Source organism: Epinephelus fuscoguttatus, linkage group LG4, assembly GCF_011397635.1.
Source record: "Epinephelus fuscoguttatus linkage group LG4, E.fuscoguttatus.final_Chr_v1".
In the NCBI taxonomy this organism is placed as follows: domain Eukaryota; kingdom Metazoa; phylum Chordata; class Actinopteri; order Perciformes; family Serranidae; genus Epinephelus; species Epinephelus fuscoguttatus.
The window spans coordinates 17219249-17235487 of NC_064755.1; the positions used below are offsets into that span (position 1 = coordinate 17219249).

Consider the following 16239-nt stretch of genomic DNA (forward strand, 5'->3'; position numbering starts at 1 on the left):
CCTCTGTAAACCCTCCGTCAGTCAGACTTATCCGTGTTTACACATGCACACTTCCTCAAGGGGACATCAGAGGCCTTATAGGGGTCAAATCATCTGTTGTGTGTCCTGTGTTTCTGTGTTGTGTCCAGCCTTGAGCTGTTCTGCCTCACTCCTGGGAGGCCCAGTCAGCAGCTCCCATACAGTGACCCTAACCCAGCAGCGGAAATCAGACGACCCTGAATGCCAGCTCCCTTTCTGTTCTCCCTTTGCCTTCATTCCAAGTCAAACTCTTCCCTCAAAAACAACACCGCCCTCCTCCTCTGCATCCTTTTTTTTTTTTTTTAGATGTAAAGCACCTCATGGTGATGGCTTGTGACAGGTTCACAAACTTGCACGTTTGTGTTTATGTTTGTGTGTGTTTCACAAGGTAGCTAGTCTTAAACCTGATGTAGAGATGATGTAGCATCCTACAAGCAGAGACAGTAATAGCTACTGCAGTTTTAAGGGGTTATGATAGCAGATTTTGCACATGAATACCAAAGACAAATTTCTGCCTGTAGCATGCAAATAGTGTACAAAGTATTTTCTATTCTAGTCTGAACTGCTGCTGCTGTTATTTTCCTTGCCGAGAGATGGTGCAGGTTTGAAACCTCCGCATTGAATGATATCTGCTGGGTGTGGATTTGAGTGTGCATCAATTACAGTGTGCGTCCTTCCTTAAAATATCATCCCACACCAGAGCTACGCCCTCCTCCTCTCCCTCCATCTCTGTCTACATGTTCCCTTTCGCGCTCCCTTTTCTGTCATGGTGGCAGGAAGTTGAGTAGATGTACAGGCCATATGGGCAGATCAGAGCCATACGGCAGGGTTGTCAGCGGACACATATGAAACATATGGCTGCTGGTGCAGGCCTGTCAGCCATTAAGCCTTTTTCTACTGCTGTGTCTCTCTAATCTTACAGACTGCTTCGCCGCTGTTTAATTTCTCGCCTCGACCGCATCCACATGTGCTACGCAAGTGTTAACACACATACACATGTAAAGACACACACAGGAAATCCTTTTGCTTGCTGAATACTGGCTTCCCCCTCTTCCTGCCTTCTCTTTAGCGTTCTCTTGTTTGAACATGTCCAACAAACCTTGAAAACAACACACCTTGCCACACCCTGCTTGTGTATTACAGTCATCAGTAACACCTGACACCTTTTAGTGCGCGGTTTCTCCCTTGGCAGGTCAGGCAGGAAAATAAAGCCCATTTTGTTTTGTGTTGGCACAAGTTGAACTGCACCCTTCTCACTGACAGCAAGGAGCATGATTACTGTAATGATGTAATGTTGCGCATTTACCGGTGGTAACATTGATCACCTGGGAATTTAGCTTTCCCCTACTAATTTATTTGTTCCTAGCCTCTTTAAGATTACTGGAATCCGACAAGGAAACACCTGCATGTCGTTTAAAATCACATGAAGGTGCCACAAAGTGAGATGGACAATAAATGGACAGACTAAGAGACACACTGTACGCTAAAAGAAATTAGCTGTCATGAGCTCTATTCCAGTTCCTCCCAGTTGCTCGAGTCAACTCCTCCCAGATTAAGTCTGTGCACACCAGAAGGTTAAGAGGAGTCAATGCAGCACACAGGATGCACACCACCCATAACATCATCTTTTACTTCCTGTCCAAAGCTGCTAAACAGGAAGTCCACAATTGAAAAAAGGTCAAGAGCAGCTCCCTCACTCCTTTCTCCAAGTACAGTAGGACGTCTTCACACTCACATCTATCATGTTCAGTATGAGGGTTCACATCAGTGTCTACACTTCTATTTTTTCCTCTTGCGCTTTATTCTCCAGGCTGTTCTCAGCATGGGTTTCGTCGCAACTCCTGTAATCCCATTTAGAGAGGGTATCCGTGGCACGAGCTGATTCACATACATGCACACAAACACTAACATGCTTATACACAAAAATGCGACATTTCACAATCCTACACATATACGTAACAGCCAGAGGGGAAGGGGGGTGTTGATTAAAGGGGGATAAGGAAAATAGCTGGATGCTGAGGAAAGAAAAGTTTGAGATGAAAAACTGAGACAGAGGAGGAGTACAGCCTCAAGTACTCAGATGAACTTGGCTCCCTGAGGCGTGTGTGCTTTTAAAGTATGTGTGTGTGTATACTCGGCTTGCCTTGCCTGATGCAACGCAGAGATCTCTAATCCAATTACAGCTCAGACCAGCCTAGCGGCCTAGCCTCAGCCACCAAGGACAAACCAAGCTAGCTTACACCGACGCTAGCAGCCCACCGGCTCTGCACAGATTCAGCAGCTCACCGCTCAGCCGAAGCCTTGCCCGAGGGTGCTGACCACATCCTTGTGAAAAATAATTTAAAAAAATCACCCAGAATTAAAGGCTTCCTCCTCCAAAACAAATTAGGTCTCTCATCTTACAGCCTGAACGAGGACTTACTGTTCTGCTGGGCAAACATTCCAGATTTTAGTTTTAAGGTTTTGGGAATCAAACCAATAAATGTAAGATCCAAAGAGGGTCTCCAGTGAAGCTTTATTTCTCTCTCTGTCTGTTGGCTTCCCCCTCCCTTTCTATCCTGCACACAGCTCCAAACTCCATTTCTTTCTCTGTCACCGGCGGCCTGGGCCCCCGCTGTTAAATCTCCCTCTCTGTCCTCTATTGCAGACCTCTGCTGTTTCTAATCTAGCTCTCTGACCCACGTCGCCTCTTCCCATTTATCTCCATATCTCACCTATCGCCTCTGCGCTGCTATCGTTTCCCTCCTTCCCTCGCTCTTTACCCGCACTTTCTATATTCTCCTCCTTATCAGCTGCCCTCTCTTCCTCCGTCTGCTCTTTCTTCTTCTGGTGTTTTCAATTTGCACTGTACCCCATCTACCCATTTTCCTCTCTACATTTCACATCCCAGCTCTCCATCTTATTGCCTGAGTCAAGGAGGTTACGCTGTCGGTCCTGTTTGTCTGTTAGTTAGCCGGACGACTGAGAAACTTCTGATCAGATTTTAATGACCTTTGGTGGGAAAATACATTTGATGCAATTAGGTTAGAGTATTGTAATGGAAGGAGGTGCCTCACCTCATCTAAAATAAAGAATACCTCCACTTAAAAGACTCTCAGAAGAAATGATTAAGCTTTTATGAGGTGTATTAAGCTTTGGGAACAACAAGCAGAGAAGCTAATTCCCAAAACTGTGAGGCTGATCGATACGTTAGACACCACATTGTGGCTCTGTGTGATAATGAGGCTTGTTTACTGACAAGGATTATACGTGTGCCACTTTATTTGGCATTACCACCACATTTACATCAAAACACATAGAGGCTGCCCCCTTATGATAAAATATAACGACACAGAAATTGCGTACCTGTCTGATTGCTTGAAAAAAAGCAAGCGTAAATCAATAGATTTGCTTCTATTCAAAGTAGAAAGGTATAATTTAAAGCCAGAACTGAATCCGAAAGACTGCAACCAGTCCTGAAATAAATGCATCCAACTGTTCTGCAGAGTGTCCCTTGTGGGTGTATGGCAACAACAACCCTAAATCCTGCTGCAGGGGGTTCAACTTATTTTAGCTGATCTTAAGACAGTTCTGGCTGGCAGCGGTCCATGACTATGATACTCTCTGACAGAACAGCAGCGCTGCACCTAGGCCTGTGGCAGTCAGTCCTGTTACTAGAGGAGCCATTGAAGTCCAGTTTGGACCGATAATGAGAGATAGAAAGGGAGCGGGAGCAGCTGATTAGTCGTGACTGTTCCCATCCTCTGTCAATCTTTTCTTTTCCCCGTCTCTCCATCTGATGGCCGTGCCAGTTGTGTGTGCTGGGCAGGGCTGCCCAGAGCGTTACGAAAGAGTAAACACAGTCGCAGCATGGTGCCACTCTCCTGCCAAGTGAAACAGAGGCAACACACACATACACACACTCCGGGTCATGCTAGGAGCGACACAACAGTGAGGCTCAAATGAGCAGAACATCCCCAAAGTGATCACAAAATGGATCTGAAGATCAATTTGTCTCCAAATATACTGACACATTAGGAGGTCTAATGTTTGCCTGAGTGGTTACAGTGCCATATGCATCAGAGACTGCTGGTTAAATGTCAACAAACTGTGCGGTTGACATTGTGAAATGCAGTCCGTTCAAGCTTTTGAACAGGTCAGGACCCATTTGAGTGGGCGGAGAAGCTTCACAAACACAGCCAGCTCAGGTATTGAGCTGGGGTTGCATTCGCAGCCTCTTGATCCATCACAGTATTACGTTGCACCATACTCACACAGTGTGTACTGTCCTCGGGCTTTTGAAACCTTATCTTCACTCAAACATTCTGGCAAAAAAAAGGGGCAAAAACACCACACCTAGCAAGAGTTTCCATCTCGAGTGCTCGCAAAAGTGCTTAATACAGCCGTGCGTGCATTCAGATTCTCCAATTATCCACTTATGCATATTCAGTAAAAGGCAAACTGCCGAGTCACTCTGGTATCACGTTCATTTCTGGGCCTCTCTCCGTCTCCCTGCCTTTGGGGAAAGGGAAGAGAAGACAGGGAAGTAGAGAGGCGTCTCAAGAGACAAACCAGAGAGCACAGCAGTATTTACTCAGGAGTGTGTGTTTGTATGTGTGTGCTCTTGTACCCAGGCTATTTGCCTCCTCAAAAGGCATTCAATAGAGCCTTTATATCTCCCTCAATGATGCACACTGATGTCCTAAAAACTCTCCATGATACAGCATTGTGTCTTCCAGCCTGGGGAGGGCTCATTTCAAATTCACTTAGACCTTTTCTAGAGACACCAGCTAGTTGGAAACTGCGCTGCAACACAGTGGCACAATATTTGAACGACTTAACCTTAAATAGGTTGAGTTAGATTTATAGTTTAACGTCATGTAAGGGAAGACAAACAGTACTTCTCTTCGCTGGTGTGCAGGAGCTGCTAGTCGTGGTTGTTACAAGATCAACTACTTTGCTCTAGGTGTCACCTTCCTGTGAAACCCGAAGTCATCGACACCTCTGAACTATGACAGCTGAGCTTTTACGGCGTGGCGATGACCCCGCTGCTCTCTTTTTGCTCTGTTGTGCTGCTGGGGAACAGGAGGAATCTGCTACCGTTGACACATGCACCTCTAAAAGTAAAAAAAAAAAAAAAAGGAGGCTGATGTCAGCGAGGGGAGCTGAGGACTAGTTTGTTTAGACTCTGCCCCTTCAGCTTTGCTCTGCTTTCCACTGTTTTCCTTCCTTCCCAAAGACACATGAGGCCGGCACACAAAAACAGCACGGTACAGCTTGTACAATATTACCCTGCATATAGGCTATCCTCCTACATGCTCGGCTCCAAACACAGATAACACCCTGCTAGCTTTTGTTTTTAAACATTTCTCCGAGAGGGCTGAGGCTGCCCTGGGCCTGTTCAACGCTGCCTTGCTCTCTGCAGCTGAACAGTCCAGCTCAGGCAGCAGTCAAGCACGCAACCGTCTCTGCACATCAGCGTCCCGAGAGAGAGAGAGAGATGGGGGAAGAGAATTAAAGGGAGGAAGAGACAGATAGAAACAAACTGATCCGGGGAGTGAAAGACAGAGTGAGTTGGAGGGTTTAAAGTGACTAAGATGCCCTTTCTGAGGAGTAAACAAACCAACTAGCCTTCTTGTCATCCAGCCAATCCCTCAACACAGCAGCACATCATGGTAGAATAGCCCAAAGCATGCGGCGGAGCCCAAGGCCAGGAACGGCTCCATTAAAGCAGGGCACAGTTGAACATAGCTTCAACTGGAAAAGGAGGCACATGAACCAAGGATGAGAGAAATATTCACCACAGCACAATTGATTTCAATTCAATACTGAATGAAAGGTTTCATTTTTGTTGCTGAGCCAACTGTATGGCAACCTTTGAGGTGCAATATTAAGTGATTTTTCTAATATTTTCTTCCACTTGTAAGTAGATGGAGGTCAAACTATTATTTCAATGTTTGCAATTCTCACCTGATGACCTTCACATTTTCTGAGACAGCATGAGGACATTAGAAGGCTCACAAAGAGTTACAGTATTATTTATTACAAGACTACAGAGTTTCATATCTTTCCGATCCTTGAGAGATACAACCACAGTGAAAAGCACTTTTATAGAAACTTAGGTTCTAATGAAGACAGAAAAGCTCAGGCCTCCACAGAAACTTGGGGACAGTTTGATGAACAGCTCAACTCCAGAACTGAAACTTTAACCCGTTGATGAATAAGTTATGCATCTTACACCATTGGTCAAAGGAGTCACTTCTGAGAAACAGCTGAGTTGAACCATGGGTGTAATTTTTCTCAGGGTCAGGTGCTGTGGACAGCCGATGTGTGTTAAGATACTGGGCTAACTGCCACACACAACACGAGGTGTATTTGTAAAACTACATTGTCACTAAACGTTTGGCCGGCCTGTGTGGTCTTAAAAAGTCTTGGCCTGGGCTGCTGGGTGTATAGCTGTAAAGCAACTTTAGTGCCAGACACAATAAATTGATTCTTAATAGAGAGGGATTCTTACTGCGGGCTCTGACATGCAAAGACCCAACAGTAGCTGCCGTCACTGTAACAGTGACAAGCTAGTTAGGAGCTCTTTCCCAGGCTGACGCTGAGACTGACTACTGCCCTGCCCTCAGGTCAGCACTGGTACCAGAGAAACACTGACGACAGTAAAGGTAGAAATAAAGACAGCAAAGTCAGGTGCCATCCCAGTCTAGCACGGTGACAGCGTTGGTTAGTTTCTATTCTCAAGCAGGTGACTGCTTTGAGATGATGTCTGCTCATCTGTCACAGCCTATTATCAGCACCGCATCTGCGGTGCGAGCAGCGGAAACAGCCACCTGGGCTGAGACTATGTGTGCAATAGTGTGAACAGGCGTGCGCGTGTCTCAGCGCGTGCACGTGGTGGAGATGGAAATAAGGCTGCAGGGTTGCATAAGGACAGGGTTGCAGTGTGCAAAATCCCCATTGGGAACATCTACATACACATGCAGAGCAAGTCAGAAGCATGAAAGGGATATTACTCAAACTCACAGACTCAGAGTGACACTACAACCACCACCACCCAAAATGCTATCACAGAGTTTCTCACGCTTAGATTCAGCACCGCATGTGGAGATCAGTTGATATGAAAATAGAGACGTTTATGAGAGTGATATATTGAGATTGTTTAGAGAGAGTTTGAAGGATGTCCATTTGGAATATAGTTGCTAGGAATCTGTGCGGGTGGAGGCACTGTACTTCCTGTCAGATTAGAGTAGCAAAGTGTTTTTCCCCACTGCAAATTCACATTTGAAAGGTTATGACAACCTCAACATGGAAACACAGGAGACTGCTGCATAATTTAAATCATACTATAGGAGTATGCTATGACCATCGTTACTTAAAATGTTTCATTTTTGTACCTGGAGTTTGGCATGTTGAGTGTCACTGTATACTACGACATCCTTAAGCCTTATCATCTGTTGTAACGATGAAGATGCCATCAGAGTTCCCACAGCTTTTCAGAACTTTTTGCTACTGACAGAAACAACATCCTGCACTGCAACTGCTCAATAGAAATAACTGATCTTAAATCCAAATGTGCAAAATGATATGCAGTAGTTTGCCTTTGAACCAACCTTTTAATGTCATGATGATTCAACAGAAACATTTCATGCACATTTATGTGTTAGAGATGCACCAACGGCCAATCAGCTAAAATGGAAAAATTAATGGGACTGTTATTGCAGGAACCCTGGGTGCCAGATGTGATCCCACCCACTTTGCTGCTCTATAAATATGACCAAACGCTGTAACAGAAAATTATCTCTGACCATTTAGATGTTTTGGTTTGAAACTGAGGAATAGTGTCTAGATCCATGTGGTGCTCTTTTCATATTTTTAAAATTAAAATACAGAATCACGCTATGCTTATATTTACACGTTTTGTTTAACTACTGGGGTCGTGAGAGTTTTGATGCTTTCATGATGAGCCACAAAATAGTGTGAGAACAATCACACCACTCAATTGCTTCTGTGAGACACCAAAACACACTTCTTTTTCTGGTGTGGGCCACAGAAACAGAACAATGCAAACAGACGAACGTCTCACACTGAGGAGGAAGTTCAGCCTATAAGTGGTTCTTGTAAATTCCCCTTCTCTATCTGCCATCACACCAATCACCTGACGCTGGTCAAACTCTCGGTAACCCTTGTTGTCAGCTGCAGCAGTGCTTGGTTCAGAGGCATTTTGATGTTATGCAGACCATATAGTTTCCCAAATGCCATCTGATTGAGATTGTATTTGATGCCATTTGAAATGTTTCGATTAGGGTGGCCCCCTGAAAGTCGACAATTCGAATCATCAGTCAGAGACCCCTTATTCGACTGAGATTCTTTCAAGTCGAGCAGCGGTTTTGTGGTTTGTTTGGTTGTATGTTTTGGTCACTCACTGGTTTGCAACGTAATTAAGCTGCAGTGTGGAGGCTCTTCACTTGCTCTCCAGTACAGGTAGCTGCAGACACAGACCCAGAGTGAGTCTGAGGCAGCTGCTCAGATGAAGAGATGCTTTGCCCGGTCAGGCTCTGAGATATCGTTATCTTCTGCCTGCTACTTAGAAGTGTTGAATTTACAGTTCACAGCAACTTAATACCGTATAGTCTCTAGCTTTTGTTTGATATCTGGTATCGGCAAAAAATGCTGCATATTTCCGACCTGCTGTTAATGTAGTCAGCACGCAAGGAAGGCTTGTTTAATATAGACCATTTCAACTTTGACAACATAAACGTTCTAAATGGGTTCTTTATGTTTCCTCTTTGACTGTTTGTTTATACAGTATAGTAACAGTACTGTGACAGGAAGTCAACAAAGCTGTTGCCTTAACAACAGAACAGCAACGAAACAGTCTATATTACATCACCCTGAACATTCAGCCAAACCCTGGTCAAACTGTCAAACTCTACATGGAAAAAAGTAACAAACAGTAAAATATTCATATCGAACAGCCAAATCTGATTCAAATGAGATGATTCAGAGTCAGGTTCTGGAGGAAAATTAACACTTTTTCCTCTACAAACCAAACCAAACTTCTCTTATAGTGTTTAATGTTGACGAGAACTTTGACAAAATTGCAAAAAATAGTCTTTATAAAATGAACAAAATGTTTTTTTTTAAAATCAGAAAATATCTGATCAAAGAAATATACAAAACTTGACCGACGAAGCTAAAAACACAGCCAGAGCCATACTTTTTTTCCTCCTAGAAAAACAACCTGTTGAAAAGATTGTCTTCTCAGATAAAAGCGATAAACATCATGCCTAAAATTTGTTACCCACAAAATGAGAGGATACACCAAGATGGCCCTTTATTACTGGAATCTTTCGTACTATTACTCGCATTACCCAGATGATGCAGGATAATGATACGCCGCCTGTGTACCATTAAGTCACAGGTGATGCAGAGCAAGCTAAGTGTACATTAAATCTGACTGTTGCTCAGGTCAGGCAGCCTAAAGCGGTGCTCCACTTAGCTGCTGTAGTTTCAATTCTCTCGCTCTTCGTTCAGCATTACCAACCCATCACTCAAAAGCGAGGGGATTAAACATCTGTCAAAGCCTGCCCATTTCACCCAGCAGGAAAAGACACATTTAGGCGTCACGCATCTCTCCAGTGATTTAACGTCCTGTCTGACTCTGAATCCGGACGGATGAGGTCATCAGCTCTGAAATAATGCTCACTGAGTGTAGTTTGCAAACACATTTTTGCTTACATTTTAAGGCAAGTGATGATACTAGGAGGTGTTATTTGTAGCCTCCTGCTGAAACTGCAGAAAAAAATTCTGTTCTTGTGAATTTGTCACCCACTGTAAGCCCTCATATCATCATCTCTATATCTCCTTTCCTCAATCTATGCACCATTAGTAGGCCGTCATCTGCTACAGACCTCCATTTGATTCCCTGTGGAGCTTCATCCCTCCTATCAACTACTCCACCCCTTCCCCCCCACCTGCTAATTTCCTCTATTTTTCTCCCTAATCAACCATTCCATCGAACGCATTCATATCCTCTTTCCTCCATCGGTCAAAAAACTGCCGTCTCCCATTCCTTCATCCCTCTAGATCACCCTGCCTTTCCCTCATCAGTCTCGCCTCTTTCATTCATCACGCCTTCCTTTCTCTCATTTCATCTGCACATTTCCCCCCAAATCAGCTGCTTTCACCACGCCATCTCTTGCTCTCTCCCTCTCTCTCTTCACTTCCTCCCTCCATTGGTCCTGGCTGTGGCGTCCTTCACCCTGGGTCTGAATTCAGAGTGATTACACGCTTGGTTAACTCATTCATGGACTCCACTCTGTCAGTGACGCACACTGGACGCATGCCCACTTGCTTCCGATGCATTCAGCTCACATACACACCTTACCCGCATATATAAACAGGAGAAAGCGTGCGGCTTTAATATGAAGGTAAACACATATTCGACACACAGAAACGCCACCAGTCGTAGTCAGCGGACAGCTGCGTGATAATACACATTGTAGATACCCTACTTAACTTGTCATGAATAATTTTTGTTCATATATAACCATGACTCATTTTATAGCATACAGAACATGACACAATGACTTATTTAAAGGGTGTCACTCCTCAAAAAACAGATTCAGCATCTTTCCTTAGATGGAGAGGGTGAATTAATACGAACCACATTTAGTAACATCCATGATAATCCTGACAGCTAACACACGCAGGCAGGCAGCGGCCTTCTCTTTCGCTCTTCGCTTTCCTCACCTCGTCTTGCACCAAGACGTAACTGGGTGTTGCTTCTGAATTCCTAACAGATCACTAAGCAAACCAGTTTAGGTCTGACACCACCAACCGTTTTGGGTGAAAAGTACTCATTATTTTATGTGAGTGACTGAGGGGAAAGAGAAGAGGAGGGTTAAGGCCTATAAATCACATTTACAGCTGATGCAACTTGAGACAAGTCAATGCAAGAACCAGTTACCAAAACCAGGAAAACCAGTGTCAGTAGAGGGCGGAAACTTGAGGATTATAAAAACTAGAAGAAAGCTCTCCGAGAGTGTGTTCAGGAATTATGGCGGGTTGTGTGAGGGCACACACAGAAAAACTACTTGAAAAACAAGAAACACGTGATTACTTTTCTCGGGTCATCTAAATTGACCATTTACTGAGGCTGGATGAAATTTAGGACTGTTTTGTACAATATTGTGAAAAATTTGTGTCTGCAAATACAAGCAAGACCAAGATACATAAGTACATGTGTTATTTTGGCTCATATGCCTCACAGTTAAGGAGCCATGACTGAGAATAACAGTTTAATAAGTGGCAATGAGTCGGCGTCTTCTGCACCCAAAACTCATCTTTGCCAATTACCTCACTACCTGTCAAATTTCAATGAAGTCTTTTATTTTTTCTGAAATCCTCCTTAATAACTAACAGACAGGCCACTTGGACCAGAGGTAAGGCCAAATAGTTACTGTAGCAAACACCAGTACTCTGGTTGGGGGTATAGAGGGGCTGTATCGTTATCTCTCAGCAAAACTGTTATGATGTGAAGACACACCCCTGATAACATGCTTCCACCCTTCCTCGGCCCGGATCTGCTCGCAAAGTGCTGGGGCCATGCAACCGGCCAACCTGATAACCAGTCAGCAAAAAAAAAAAAATCTCTCAGCGACACACCTTGGTTTGCAAACCTTTTGTGCTATGCCAAAGACCTGATGTTGTCCTGTTTGGGAAGATATCTGATCCCACTGTGCTTTAGTATAAAGCATCACAGGGTGAAATTTGAAATGTGGAGTCCCTCCTTTACTTACAGGCAAATCTGGCTTGAGTTCTGACCAGACAATTGTGTGCCTTTGAGTTTGCATAGCAAATACGTAAGTAAATACTAGATAACGCATTTGATTTCTACGACAGAAGACTGGGCAGGCCACTTATACTCATGTCAAAGGTTAATCGTGAATACAGTCAGCATGGCTGTTAAGTGTGGCTGTACAGCAGGTGTCAGATGGGTGCATCACATCAGGTGCTGACCACCAGCTCTCACCAAAGAAAAGAGGCAAATCACCATAGCCATCCTGTCAGGTGTCTCATGCACCACCAAGGCAGCATCTTAAACTGTGCAGCTGCCTTAATGATAAATATATATTATGTTTCAGCTACATTTCTAACTGCAATCAACCACCATCTGCATGTGTTTATTCATCTTTCTCCATGGTGCCTATCTCACAACCCTAAGAGTTACATTCTCCATCAGTGAGCTCTTTGACACCGGACCCTCTGTTGTGTCCCAAAGGTAGCACCTTAAGTTAGCATGAGTGCTAACATTGGGTCCAGCGCACCTTGCACAGGAAATAAACTGAACCCGGGCATAGCCGCGTTAGCAAGACTGACAGGCTGCTAGCGTTAGCCCATTTGCTGTGTTAATCATTCCTATAAATAAGCTCCCCGTACAGCAAACTGGCGTCTACAGAGATACTCTCACGACCTAATCTGGGCGCTGCCACCGTCGGCTAGATAGCTGCAGGCCATAGAGGTGCCCCAAAAATACCGCCTGGCCCGGGGTAACAGGAGGCTGGCTCACCGCTGCAGGATGAGACCGCTGCCAGCTTTGCTACCAAGCTAGCATCGCACAGCTAAGCTAAGCTAGGCAACATGCTACCCGCTTGTGGCTGTATTAATGCGTTAAAGTGGAAATGTGAGAGCGTCCAACACGACAGTGCACCTGTCTGCTGCTGACTGTGATGGTGTCAGCTACCGTGCGGTGAATTTGCAGCCAGCATCGGAAAGACTGCGCAGTTGACCTGACAGAGGAGAGTAAGCTGGCTAGGCACGTTAGCTGTCTGTACTCACCCCATTAACCAATCCATGGCGCTGTTTGTAGCTAGCTTAGCTAACGTTAGCTGGCAGGGGATGAATCCACCAGGAGCTGGAGGCGACCCCCCGAGTTTATCCAGCCACCACCCTCGCTGCCCTGGCTGCCTGGCCCCCGAGTCCCGTCGCTCTCCCCGGGGCCCGTGTCTGTCCCAGCTGCTGGATCCCGGCCGGTCAAACGCAAACGCCGCTTAAACTTTGAGCGATTGTCCTTGTTTTGATCCTCAGCTGGCTCGGATCATGAAGTGGCAGTAACACAGTCAGATCAGTCTGTTAGCTGGTAGCGGGAGTGCAGCATTGAGTGACTTTGAGCAACGAAGGCGAGCGGAGGAGGGGAGCAGGGCAGCGGTGAGGCTGTGCCTGGAGTCGCGGTGTCCGGTGCGCAAAGGCGCCGAGTGAGGCTCGTCTGTTGGGATGCCGCTGGTCAACTCGGTAACCTCTGTCATGAAGCCTTGTATGGCTACCGTGCTAGCTGACAGCCTGAACCTCCACTGGAGCTGCTGCTTTCTGAGCGAGGTCTAAATCGGAGTCCGGAAGTAAACACAGACCCGACCCACTCTGTCTCTCCTGTGCGTAAAATGCGTGTCACGCAGGGCTGTATGAACATGGATGCAATGGGATATGTAGTGAGAAAGTTAGAGAAAGACAGTGCCAGTTTGTTTAGAGTTTAAACACATTTATACACCCACAACTTAAGACTTTAACACTTAAATGGATGGATGATCACATCTGCTGCTGACATACTAATGAGTCCAAGTGTTACAGCACATTAGTTACCATCCTATTTTAGGACAGTGGTGCCCAGCCTTGATGTGAGGGGTCACCAGACGATTGCAGGGGTAAAGAAAAACACATGTTGCAGAAAATTAAATCCCACAACCTATAGCCACATGAAATCCATAACCTGTGATGAGGCTGTCACAAGCTAAAAAGGTTGGGACCCAAAGTTTTAATAAAACCTGCTCTCATCCTTTTCCATCTCATCATAACTCTTATATGAGGGTGCATCATGGGTTTGAAGGTTACTGTATAACAGGACAAACCCTGCTAGTGTAATGAATCATCTCTGGACATAGATATTAAGATTTTGGTTCAACAAATCTCTTTGACCAACTGCTGTGTGTGTGTCAAATGTGTGTCAAATGTCAATTTGATTAATGTATGAATGAATGGATGCCTATATTGTCATTGCATGTTCACATACAATGAAATTTGCTGTCTATCATCAAAGAAAAACTGTTGCATACAATCGACACACACTCACATACCCACACATTAAAACAGGATAAGGCTAATATGTGCTAAATATGATAAATAAGGTGCTATAAAAATGACAAGATGAAGTGCATATGCAGTTGTTGTACATCACTGGATCAGGTTTGATGCACCCAGGTGGAATTCCCACAGTACATAACTGCCATAACGCTGCCATAACTGCCAGTTTGTTAGGGACTTTGCACCACATAAAAGCAATATCAACAAAAGCAGGTCCTGTAGTATAAGCTATAATAATGAGCTTTAATTTTTTTTTTTGTTTTAATTGTGCTCATGTGATGCACATTCCTTAAAAAGGTTATAGTCAGTCCACTCATTACTACAAACTAAATGACACATAGGAAGCTTGGGGCCAGGTAGTATTACACCAGGCTCTCTGGGCATATAGTTGCCCCTGTACAGTCTGCTGTGTGTCACCGTACTCAATGGGAGTCTGAGTCAAACAATGCACAGCACATGCACGGATAGATTAGAGGTCACAGGGGCCCAATAGCAAATTTTTGCACCAAGACCCGCTATGAAATCTGTCCGTGCCTTTGCCTTTAGTCAGCCTCCTGCTGTTTTAATCATTATAACACAATAGAAAGAACCACCAAACACAAAAGATAAGAGAAATGTCATTGGAGGCCATGAATCTCAACAGGAAGGCATTCATGTGCACTGACCCCTCACTGTGAACCTGTGCAGGCAGGGTAGTTCCAGCAATGGATGATGTATCACTGGCTAAATTATTATATACTATCAGCTGTACGGCTCTGCTTGAACTTAGACACCAAGTGAGTAAAAGCAGAAGACACTGTTCTGTCCACTTGACAACCTGCATGCCATTCAACACTTAAAGACAGGCAAGATGACGAGTGCGGAGACTGGTCCTGCTGTTAGAAATAGGGCTGAAACAGTCGGTTAGTTGATTTAACCATCAAGATAAATTTGATTTCCAACTACTTGGATAACTGATTCATCTTTTAAGTCATGTACCAAGCAGAATTGTCAAACAGCGCTGGTTTTAGGGTATCACAAGTGAGGATTTGCTACTTTTCTCTGTTTTACATTTTTTACGTTTTGGACTGCTGGTTAAACAAAACAAGATGTTTGAACACACACAGTGAGCGCTGAGATATTGTGGTGGGCATTTTTTACTATTTTCTGATGATGTATTTACCAAGCGATGTGTCATAAACATAACTGACAAAAGAAAGTAATTGCCAGTTACAGAGAAGCACAGCACACAGTGGTCTTTATCATTTGCCCTTTATTCTAGTTTGAGACTTCTATTTTTGTACGGAAACATATTTAGTCACATACAATTCATCATGTACCCCTGCCTTAACCTCAACCCTTGATCATTTATTCCATATAGCTTTTAATAGCTCTGTCCCTTATTCCATTCCCTCTTCTCTTTTCACCCATTTTTCCCTTTAGGAAAACCATCCATCAGACAGATGCAGTTTGCAAAGATGGAATCAATATGTACTCTGCTCTGCAAAAATGACTGGTCTCCTCTCCCAGTCTGCCTTTCTCTCTCTCTCTCTGAGAGACCATTAGAGCAAGACGTATGGTCGTCATCAACACTCCTCTCTTCTTCCTTTCCTCTTTTTCTGTCTCACCCTCTCCTCCCTGGTTCCTCCTCCTTCCCTTCCTCCTCCATTCCTCCACTCAGCATCCTCAGGCTTCTATAAATAACAGTAGCACACAGGTGACAGAGAGGGCATTCAGAATAGGAGCCCTGTTAACAGGAGGCAGAGACACATGATTGGCTGGTTGACACTCCAGCGCCCTGATGGCCTCCAATCAACTCACTGGGAGGTGGAGTTATAGAGATGATTGACAGGAAGCTGGTGAACCGTTTAAACCTGATGTAATGTCTTTAGCAGCCACACGGGGGCGGTGTGGGATGTTGGTTGACACCAGGCCTGTGCAGACATAACACTGTTTTACTGTTCTAATACAGTTATGTTGTAAATACTGGAGGACTCAGCTGGTCCAGGATCTGTGGCAGAGGTTGTCTTCTACTCAGGGACAAAATGGAGAAAGTCTCTGCTAGAGATACACCTATCACACTGTTTCTTTCCCCAATACTGGTCCAATACCAGTCAGATC

General features: G+C 44.6%; 1 protein-coding gene across 1 annotated transcript in view; it reads right to left on the reverse strand.

Annotated features, from left to right (window-relative positions):
- mob2a (MOB kinase activator 2a) overlaps positions 1 to 13394 on the reverse strand; it is a 69718-nt gene extending 56324 nt beyond the window's left edge. Inside the window, exon 1 of the mRNA XM_049575414.1 lies at positions 12844 to 13394. Within this exon, the coding sequence (XP_049431371.1) occupies positions 12844 to 12860 (17 nt within the window). The 5' untranslated portion in view covers positions 12861 to 13394. The remainder of the gene's footprint in view (positions 1 to 12843) is intronic.
- Between the last annotated feature and the right edge of the window lie 2845 nt (positions 13395 to 16239).